The sequence below is a fragment of the Solea senegalensis genome, linkage group LG5 (assembly GCF_019176455.1).
Source record: "Solea senegalensis isolate Sse05_10M linkage group LG5, IFAPA_SoseM_1, whole genome shotgun sequence".
NCBI lineage: Eukaryota > Metazoa > Chordata > Actinopteri > Pleuronectiformes > Soleidae > Solea > Solea senegalensis.
Genome location: NC_058025.1, coordinates 5,853,094 through 5,864,021, shown reverse-complemented (window position 1 = coordinate 5,864,021; position 10,928 = coordinate 5,853,094). Strand labels below are relative to the sequence as shown.

Genomic DNA, 10,928 nt, shown 5'->3' with positions numbered 1-10,928 from the left:
ACCTGTTTCAAAATGTACATAACTTCACAAAATTAGCCAGACATTTTCATTTACAATGCAAATTATGTTTTGTTTTTGCCTTTTGATACAAAGTTTCAGGATTTGCTTCTTCATTAAGGAGGAATTAGCTGTGAGCACATGTATAAAAAAAGTGAGTTCCTTCACGATATACAGTGATGTTAAAAAAAGGCGACTCTTCTTCAGTCACTGATGTCTGCGACCTTGCTGCAGATGTGCCTGATCTCGTTCTGCAGCTTCTCCTTGTCGAGGCGAGACTTAACGTCGCTTATCTGCCTCAGGGACTCGATGGCATCGTACACAGACTGGAACCCTACGCAAGACAGAATGCATCACAGTTGGAAACTATTAATACACTACAGGTAATATGAGTCCACACTGATCACTGGATATTTGCTCCTTTTTTGTTCCGATTGTTCTGTTTTAAAACCACAGGAGATCAGCAGTTTCTGAAATAACAACCAAGTCACGTTTCATTCTGATTTTGAGCAGGTTGTCTTGATCGTGACTACATGCATAAATGCATTAAGCTGCTATGATGCGAGCGGCTGGTTAGTATTTTCGTTTGCTTTATTTGTAATGTATTATATAAAAAAACAACAGGAATCATTTAAGATAAGACATCGTAGACATAAAGAATAGGGCTGCAACTTGCGATTGTTTTCATCGTCTAATCTGTCAATTTATTTTCTCAATCATCAGAAAATGTTGAAAAAGAGATGGTGATGTTCTCAAATGGCTCAAATTTTGTCGTCAAACCAAAATCATTCAGTTTGAATGATTTCTTCGTCGTATGGAGCAAAGAAACCAGGAATTATTCACGTTTAAGAAGCTGAAAATCAACCACAAGTAGTCGTGCGACGTCCTCAAACCTTTTCTTAAATGATAACCATGATGACTGCAGTGATTCAGACGCACTGTTGACCCTCTGTGTGCCGGTTGAGAGAGTTTTAACATATTGTTTCTAATATGAGGGAATGACTATGGCTTAAAAAGCGGTCACACAGGTGTACCTAATAAAGTGGCAGACATGTCCAGCACCTGTCACAGTTAGAAGTAAATAATTAAAACAGGCTGTGATGGGCAAAAAAGTACTATTTTAGCCTATTATTTTATTTTATTATAAATTGATGGATAAAGAACTTCTTAAGCTATAGTCTATATCGACTAAAATACAGCTAATTTTGAATTAAAAGCTGTGAGGTGGAGGGATAAACTTTCCTCTTCCTCCGTCTCAGCACAGATATTAAGGCAGTAATCAATTATGTACTGCTTTTATCCCGTCTCAAACATCTCCTTCCATCTTTTCTACCTCTCTGTGAAATAGAGCGGCGGTTGAATTGCTGCAGCTCTGAAATCAGCAGGTGATTCATAAAGCGGTTCACGTTTGATTTACTGAGGCTTCTTCTTCTTCTTCCTTCTTCACTGTGAGTCGGACACAGAGAGCGGGGAGACGTGAGAGCGAGTGCTGCGGTAATTGAACCTTCCATATACAGCATGAGGAGATGAGATGAGGATGGATGTTGACGGCAGCGTGATGCAGAGTTGAGCCGCTCCATAACTTTGACTTGTTACTTTCCCCCAGGGAGGTTGATCAAAAAGAGAAGGTCATGTAGTTTAGACATAGACTGATTTACTAGTTGGGCCAAAACTCTTATGGATACCACTCTGTCTGTGTACGTTAGTGCTGAGGACGCTGATATGTCGAGGTTTTGTTGGAGAACTGTGAGCAGGAGGGTAGAGGTGGCTAATAGATTGGTTTTGGCTGATTATTATTATTAATAAATTGGCCAATAACTACAAATTACACATGGAACTCATCTTTGTAATTTTGCACTGCATTGCAGGCATTAAATATAGATTGGCGAGACTGACCAAGCTATTTTTTTGCATTATTTGTTATCATTAACCAGTTATATTTCATCAGCCGGAGGGAAAAGAAAGAAAAAAATTAGGTGGGCTTATTAGGTGATCTATTCAATTTCTGTGAGACACCAGAACAAGAGGTATGTGACTTTTTCATCTCTTATGCTTTGTGCCGCATGTAATTTAGTATTCTTGTCAATTTATCAGTTCATTTGCATTGTCAGAAATTAAAAGGAGGTTTTTTTTTTTTAATTAATTCCTGTAATAAGAGCTTAAACTCGCACATGATGACTACTTAAACCAAACCACATTGCAGGTTTGCTTACTTCGCATTAATAAAACATACACCTCTCATGCTTTATTTAAAGAGTCACCACTGACCTGTAATTAGTTGGATTTGTGAGAATCTAATATGTGGGAAAAATAAATAATGTCTGACTCATTAGTGAGTGATGTGTTTCCCCCTCCTGACGCGTACAGTGAAGCATGTGTTTACTCGTGAACGACAGCTACACAGTGACTGTGATCCTCGCCTTTGTGATATTCCTGTTTGAGCAGCTGCAGCTCCTGATGAAGGCCGCTCTCCACTGAGCTCATCCTCCGACCCAGTTTGTTCTCGGAGCGCTTCAGCCGATCCGCTTGACTCTGTTCGGCCTGATCCACACGGACCTCCAGAGCAAACAGCTGTCCACTCAATCTGGACTCTGCCTCCACCTGAACACAGAACACACACAAGCAGTTTTACTTGTTTGTTCATTTTGTAACACAAATACTCACTTTTTTGGTTTTATGAACATTTTGTTTTTTGAAATTCTGTCAAATATCATTCTTTTGTTATCATGATTGAAAGTTGTGATACTATTTTGAGATTATATCGTCCACCCTTACTGAATAGTTGTTTTTAGGACTTTTTCCTCACCTTTCTCACCTGTCCTGACCAGACCAGTCTACAGTTAAAAATGAAATGGTAATATGTGTATGACTGATTTACTGTGATGCAAATACAACAGATTCTTTGGAAGTTCGGACTTCCAAAGAATTTCAACCCTAACCCTTCTTTAAAGAACTTGCAGAGGGTGAATGAAGAGGACGCTCGTACCATGTTTTCATGTAGCTGCTGGTTGTTCTGCACATTTGTCTGTAGAGAATCACTGAGCTGTTGTTCTGACCACTTCTTCAGTGAATCTGTCTGTTCTTTGACTTCTTTTATGCCACTCCACATCCTAGAAAGACGTCAGAAATTTTTTTTATTATCATTAAGTGAATTGTGACACAAATGGCTTTCCATATCCTTCTTGATTTTACACTTTTTCTGTATGAATTTCTCAAAATCACCTATATCTTGTTTTATCTATTTTTTTATTTACATATTATTTCTTGTTAATATTAATATCATTTATATTGCTGCTTTTTCGTATTTTGTTTCCTTTCTTTCAATATCTTTGAGGAACTGTCTGCTCCCAGTTCCGCCCCCCAGTCACGTGCTCCTTCTTCAGCCAATGGGATTCTAGCATCCAACAACTCCCGCCATTAAAATAGCTGTTAATTAAAGTTAATGACAGCAGAAGAAAAGATGCTGCTGGTGCTGCACGAGACGCCGTGTCGTCATTACCGCACAGGTGAGTCAGACAGGGGAACGCGAATGTCATCACAGATCGTCTTTGTTTGTTAAGATGGTTTCTCGCACAGAAAAAGAACTGAACTGTCATACATACAGAAACCAGAGCAAAGAAATGTTAAGTCTTAAGCTACCGGAGATCGTCTATTGCGTTTTGTTTGGTAAGATGGTTCACTAAGGATTTTAAATGAATATGTGTGAATCATTGTGGTGTTTTTGATTAATTCTGGACTGTTATAGTCTTGATGAACTGATAAAGTCATCTACATTCTTGTCACACTTTACTGTATATGTTGGGATGCTGTTTTGCATTGAAATGTCATTTAAACTTCACTTTTCAATGCCAAGTTTTTTCCCCCCTGTACTGTGTTTTAAGTTAATCAAAGTTTTAGGGACAAACACTTTTGGAGTTAAAATGTAACGTGTTCAACTTCTCTCTGGCTGTAGGTGACAAAGAAACTTAAACCTGTTCCATTATGTGGAGAAGAAGGAGGTGAGTTTTGATTTAAATTGTGCAAACACTTCATAAGTTGGATATTGGGCCTGGGAGGTGATATATGTAGAGAGTTACCACTTGGTCACGCTTTAATAACATGTGAATTGTTATTATTTGTTATTGTGGTGGGTTTTTCCTACCAAATTAAAGTGGACGGTCAGCCACAACTTCCTTTCCATCTAACTGAACTGTCCTCTTTGTGCAGGGACCGTCTACAAATTGCAACACCGACAAAAGAGGAGCACAAATCTTCACTGTCTAACCGATCTGTTCACTGCGAAAGGAAACTGATCATTGTAAGTGCAAACTCATGATTTACAAATGACTCTATCTCAGGGTTCTCAAACGACGTAACAGACAAGGGAGACATTTACCTAAAGATCGACTTCTTTCTTGCACAAAATTCAAGCACGTTCTATGACCCATGTCTATTTCAAATTCACAAACTTTCATGGATTTCAAGGGCCACTGCTTACTTACTTGTCTTCCCGTAACTCATTGTGTCTCTTCAGCTCAGACACGTTGTTCCTTTGACTCTTGGAAATCTCTGTCAATGACGTTGTCAGTCCTCCAAGGTCACGATGGAGCTGCATAAACACACACAGGCAAATTAAACACAGTAGTCACATGACATGCTGTGGCACCGACACCATGAATGCACCTAACCCTGTTTAGGAAATGCTGCTGAGTCATGCTTTCATTATGTTATTGCACTGCTCCTGAGGGGAGTCGTGGGAAAACAGTGATGATGACCCACTTTCTCTGCATTTTCAATTATCCTTATGGTGGTGAACATGCTTGACCGCTGCACCACGGCGTGTGCTGCCGTCAGTGATTTAGAGCAGCTTTAGAAGGAAAGTGATGTTGGTATGAAAGCAAATGACCTTCCATATGTGTTATAATCCATGTTTTATAATGTTTTAAGAGCTGGGTTCCTCTACTGAAAATCTGGTCTTAATTCTCACACAGCACGGATCTGTGCCACAGGTGCACTCTTGGTAAATTGCTGTGGGAATAGTACACAACTTGTTATATGGAGTCAAAAGTTATGATTAATTCTATATCACATTATTATGTTAGTGAACTTGTACAGAAGTCACAAAATAGATTATTCTATTTTTGTCCATAAATACGAGCCAAGCAAACTTTGAAATGTAACATATTTCTTAAAAAATGTAGTACTTTTTGCTCAAGTGTGTTTTATATAGTTGGTGAAAATGGGAAAAAAAAATTAGATTACTTATAGGTTGTTCTGGAAAAAAGGATGTAAGACATTATTGCAATAAGCTGCCTTAATACTCGCTATTTTACGGGTTAACAGTTACAATTATTGTAATAACTCTAAAATAGTTGACGATTAATTTAGTTTACCATGGTATCTGTACACTGGACCTTGACTATTTTTTTTTAAGTCTTTGTACATAATTTTAATCCCGGTCAAAATTCAGCCTTTAACGTCTCCTTTAACGCTGCACCGTCTCTCACCTTGAATTCCAGTTCTTTAATCTTTACATCGACAGCTGCTCTGAGGTCTTTCATCTCCTGCTGCAGTCGGTTCATCTGCTGCTCCCCGGAGCTCACGTCCACGCTCAGCTTCACAATGCTGGCGTCACACCTGAGAGAGGGGGATAGAGAGACACTGCTGAAAGGTGTGAGGTCAGAAAGGTGAGCAGGATGCAGGAGGAGAGCGTAGAGGAACTAAGCTCTATACTGAAGAACCTGACACTAAAATGGCAGACAACCAGACAGGCAACAAGATGGAAGGAAAGAAATACCAGAGATTGTTGCCCTATCAATACTTTCCAAGGCAAACTAATGGAAGCTAAATGAAGGCTGTGGTGAATCTGATGTAGAGAGACTTTATCCCTTTGAGTGCTGAACAAACACATTTAACTGTCTCATTGAGTTAGGAGGTGAATTACTGACAAACACTAATGAAACATGGCAGCGATAAAATACGTCTACTTAAAATTCACAAAGACAATCTGTCCGTGCATCTTAGTCTCATACTCTTCTTCCTTCTTCCTGTGTTTGCTTAGGACTTAAGTTTTTGTGATTGTTATTATTCTGCCTCCGTTTGGTCTTCGTAAACAGAAACAAGACAACACGCCCTTCGCCTGAAAACAGTTGCCGTCAAGCAAAACTATCAGACCTGACTGAGGGAGTGATTGTGTGTATACAGCAGCAGTGCAGAGTCGCAACAGTATATACAGGTGTATCTGCAGAACATCTCTGCATCGTTGACTGTAAGAGACCGTGCAGATATTCACTTCATATCTGTGTGGATGTGAGCTATAAAAAATTCAAATTGAAATGTTGTGAGTGTTGTAATTTGGGTTTATTTCCCTGGACACCGCTACCATGGTAAACCAAAGGGCTTCACTGACCAGTTCTGTTAGTATCTGTTAAGTTTATCTGTTTTTCTTTGACTTGTAATGACTAACATGGAAGAGGTCATTAGACTGAGTAGCGGAGGTCTTTTCTTCATACTCTTTATTGGACTATAAATCAGCCTTTAAGTCAATAAATGTCAATATCCTCTCTCATGTCAGTGACTGACCTTTTAACCAGTACACTTGATTCTGTAATATTAAATACATGTGTACTATAAATAGACGTATTTTTAATCTTGCTCCTTGGAATAAGGCAGGCCTGCTGTAAACAAGCAGTTTTTTCAAAGCAATACGACAAATTAATTTTATGACATGTGAAATACCTTCTTATTGTTCTACTTTTTACACAAACTTTGTTTACAGCCATTTGTTGGACTCAGGGCTCTGTGTGTGTGAGTGTGTGTATGTATACCTGGCTACTCTTGCTCTCAGGTCTCCAATGCCAGCCGTGTTTTTTTGGTCTAAGCTTTGAACGGCTCGTGTGGTTCCAGAGGTGACAGAGTCCCGCTGCACGAGCTGTCTCTCCATTGCCTGCAGCAATCAAATATGGACCATCAGTTACACTCACTGCCACTTTATTAGGTACACTTGTTACAAAGAACTTGGTCACACAATATCTACTCAGCCAATCACATGACCGAGAACCGTGGCATTAAAGCATGTAGACCTGGTCTGCTGGAATTCAAAGCAAGCAACAGGACGAGGGAGGAAAAAGGTGTGACTTTGAGGTCTGAGAGTTTCCAAAACTGCTCATCAACTGATGGTTGTTTTACAGAGAATGGTACGAAACAGAGAATGTATCCAGTGAGTGTGTGTTATTTGGTTGAAAGATACATTTTAACTGTTGAAAGAGAACAACCAGATTGCTTCATAATGACAGAAAAGGAAACACTAACTCCATTAACGACAGCGGATGCCTCTCCCTCCACTTTATTAGGCGTACTGAGTATGTAATAAATTGGCTGATGAGTGTAAAATGGCATGTTGACTTCTTTACTTTTTAATGCTGTCCTCACATTTCCTGTGCATGAGCAGTTTTATGCCCCCTCACTTCCACCTTTTGTGTTGAATCATCATTTACCAAAGGATTGTGAATCCCTGACATTAAAAAGACAAATCGCCCGTTTGTAACCAGATCAAAGAGCTGAGCTTCTTACCTCCTCATGTGCAGAATTAATTAGTTTTCTGGCCTCCATTTAAAAGTTTGGATAATGTCAGACTCCAATTACGTCCATGAGCCTTTTGGTTCACACTAACCAAGCTGTGGGTTTGACACTTTTTTGTTCTGCTTCTTTGTTAAGCTCAGTTAAAGATGATTCAAAAACATTAATTACTTTCCACTAATGATTCTGCATACTGTTTTACATGCCTCATTGCATAACACGATATTATTTTAATAAGACTTTTCCTTGCTCATATAGACAATAATATGAGCTGATGCTGAGGAGATTTTAGGACACTGACCTTGTAAGAACCAATTGTCCTCATGGGGCAGAACTTTTCCCTTTCTAACATTTCTGTGGAAGGAAGGTTACGTTTAGGGCAAAGATTTGGACTGTGGCTTGGAAATGCTTCCTTAAAGGACATTTTAAAGTGTCACAAACAAAATACTGGAGGGAATGTGCTTGGAAAGTGAGCATGAGATACTTTATTACACCTAATTTTGGTGTTTTCAGCTGCATGTCACACACACATGTCTGGTCCTTTTGCGGGGAGGTGGAGAAAATATTAAAGCACATCTCTGATGTAAAGCATATACCCTGAAATACAAAAATGACTTGGGCATGATTTACAAGGAAATGGATTAGAGAGGATGTAGATAAACTGCAGAGAAGTGTATCGCTCCAGAGATAAACTGGAGAAATGATCTCATTACTTGAAGGAGTGCCCACATGAGTAACACGACCCCAAAAATCTATGTAGTAGTAGCTGCTCAATGAAAGATAAGGTGACAAGAAAAACACAGAGAATGACTAAAGAGACTTGAAACAGGCACTGGTACTATTCATTCCAGGCCGCGGCTTTGCCAAAATTGCTTTGTTTGGGTTGTAAGTGTTGGATGTGAGGATCGTGTGAAGTCTTACTTACTTAAATCAGACATTCTAAGGCCCACATGGACGACTAATGATTTTGCATTTGACAATGACAACTTGTCCTTCTAACTTTCACATTCTGACCATTTGCATACCTGTATCTCCATGCTCAGCTGCTTGACAATGTGTGTGACCGTCAGTATGTGTCTCTCCAGCAGCTTGCGGGAAAGTGCCTCCACCTGGACGGAGCCCCTGGTGGACTGAAGACCTGCCGCGACCTCCTCTTTGATGCTGAAAGCCTGCTCCAGGAGCACGGCCAGTGCCGTCTGCTGACCGCCCACACCAGCCTCCGAGACATCCGACCTTCATCGTGAGGTAAAACCAAGCTTTGAGTCGTAAAGTAATGAAGTTCCTACTATAGTATACACTTTTTTGTCCCAGTGGAGCGATGCATTTTGGGCTTGATGGTGCCTCCATACATCACAATCATTAAATAAGTGACATATATTAAAGTTAATTAATAGATGAATTGAGTAAAGGGGGAGAAAACCAACACTGTACCTTAGTATTATATGAACAGCACATAGAAAACAGATTTTTCTTTTTAAATCTATGACTAGTCGCCTTTTTTAATACTTCATGGGGAGGAGGGGTGGGTCGAAATATCAATATGGTGATATATCGTCTCGTCGTCCTTCCAGGCGCAGTTGACTTTTTACATGACAGATCAAAAAGACTTCAGCTGGCACCAAGTTGTTTCCATGACGAGCACCATTTTGTGTCTTTCTTCCATTCATTAACTTCAAATGATTACATTTTTTGAGCTGACAGATCATTAATGTTTGGTTACTGCTCTGGATTCGGCCTTTTTTTCCTACTGTTGCTTCTTATTCTTCTTGTGTGAACTAAGGGCGGATCAAAATATCGTTTTGGTGATATATATCATCGTCATTCCTCTTGCAGTACGATAATCGGTATGCCAGGGCAAATATCGATATTTTAATTAAGACATTACGGTGCTATAAACTAAACTGTTCCTGCCAGTTTCACTCGCCGCCATGCATCGTGTATCGTATTGAATCTATGATTCCCACCTCGACTGAGGAAGGCACAAATGAGTTTTTAAAAGCGATTTAGTCTGCTTTTATTTTGGTACTCGTACTCGATGTTAAGTACATGTTATGGACCATCCTGTCCTCTGTGGGCTTCTCTTATGATAATCCGGGGCTGTTTTGCAACTTATGCACTTCTAAGTTGACATTTTTCTGGCACTGGATCACATAAAAACCTCCACAGTGTGGTTCACTGAAGCGTTCATCTCCACAGACGTATCGTGAAGAGAGTGAGATAATGTGTATTTGCTTTCAGGCCCTGGGGTCATTCTCAAAGCTGATCTCTAGCTGCCTTCATGTCCACATGATTGCTGTGTCACCCTTACTTTGAGCGATTCATTTGATCACTTTGATTCGCTGCATTGTTGCAGTGTTGATTTCCTCCTATCGGCAGGAGGAAGTAGAACTTATCTTTAATTATCTGACAGACTGAGTTTTGAGGTTTTAGCTGGGTCAATTTCTCTTTCACAATGTTAGATTGCATGAAATATAATATTGAGTAATTCATAAGCAAAGTTACCTGCTGTGTTTCTGGTGAGGTTTTAACTTTAGCTCATATGACATTTCTTCTTTCCTACAAGAGAAAAAGAAAACATGCACATCGTAGTATAAGTGGGACCATGATATTTACTCTGCTGTATCTCTAATGCAACCTTAACTACTTTGTAAAATCATGTTTTATTGCTAAAATCAATGGAAAGCTTTGCAGTTTTCCTCTTAACAATATACACATCAATCTTTCTTAAGTTCTCTTCAGTACTTACAGGCACGCTCTTCATTTGTCACTTGAGTTCATGTGTTTTTGTTGTCACTTGGTAACTGTGGTTTCCCTAAGTGTTGTGCGAATTTGTCCAATTGTTGTGCGACAGTGATGCCTTCATTGTGTGCGGTGAAGCGACTTAACTTGGCTAACTAGAATATCTGATGACGTAAAACATTAGTTTTTTTACCTCAACTGTGACAAACGTGACATCAGTCTATGTTACTGCAGTTCTTAAAGTAGGATTTAGAGGCATTTAAGGGTGAATTTGCAACCAGAATATCTTGTTTTTCTTTATTGTATGGTACAATTATTCATTCTTAATAGATCCCATGCAATTCTAGTCTACATTTGACAGTTTATTTTACCTGTACATTCACCACATTCACATATTCAATTTATTATTCAGTTCTACTTATATACGTCATAGAATTTAAAAGTTCATAATTCTTACTTCATATATTGATTAAAACATAATCATATAATGTTCAGTTCATCGCCCTAAATTCTACAGACTCTTAATGTTCAATAATCTTCATCCTCTACCTGAACTGAATTTCATCTGCAGTGTAATAAAACATTATACACTCAAGCTAACTGGAATTAGCCTATTCTTGATGGTAAATCCTGAT

The 10,928-nt window shown here is 39.1% G+C and overlaps 2 protein-coding genes across 2 annotated transcripts in view; one reads left to right on the top strand and one right to left on the bottom strand.

The window, feature by feature from the left end:
- Nucleotides 1–200: 200 nt before the first annotated feature.
- Nucleotides 201–9,876, bottom strand: fam81b (family with sequence similarity 81 member B). The gene is made up of 8 exons (XM_044025942.1): nucleotides 9,863–9,876; nucleotides 8,580–8,787; nucleotides 6,804–6,922; nucleotides 5,484–5,613; nucleotides 4,479–4,585; nucleotides 2,984–3,107; nucleotides 2,418–2,598; nucleotides 201–331 (listed from the first exon to the last, which is right to left on the bottom strand). The coding sequence occupies exons 1-8, from the start codon at nucleotides 9,874–9,876 to the stop codon at nucleotides 201–203; spliced, it is 1,014 nt and encodes a 337-aa protein (XP_043881877.1).
- The window catches only part of mctp1a (multiple C2 domains, transmembrane 1a), a 172,217-nt gene continuing 164,579 nt past the window's right edge, over nucleotides 3,291–10,928 (top strand). The window contains exons 1-4 of the mRNA XM_044025870.1: nucleotides 3,291–3,503; nucleotides 3,950–3,995; nucleotides 4,204–4,294; nucleotides 8,640–8,799. The gene's annotated coding sequence lies outside the window, so the exon portion shown is untranslated. The remainder of the gene's footprint in view (nucleotides 3,504–3,949; nucleotides 3,996–4,203; nucleotides 4,295–8,639; nucleotides 8,800–10,928) is intronic.

Coding starts and splice junctions, on each gene's coding strand:
- fam81b (XM_044025942.1), bottom strand. Junction 6,923..8,579: donor AGCTGAGCATGGAGATACAG/GTATGCAAATGG, acceptor TGATTGCTGCAG/GCAATGGAGAGACAGCTCGT. Junction 332..2,417: donor CAAACAGGAATATCACAAAG/GCGAGGATCACA, acceptor TGTCTTGCGTAG/GGTTCCAGTCTGTGTACGAT.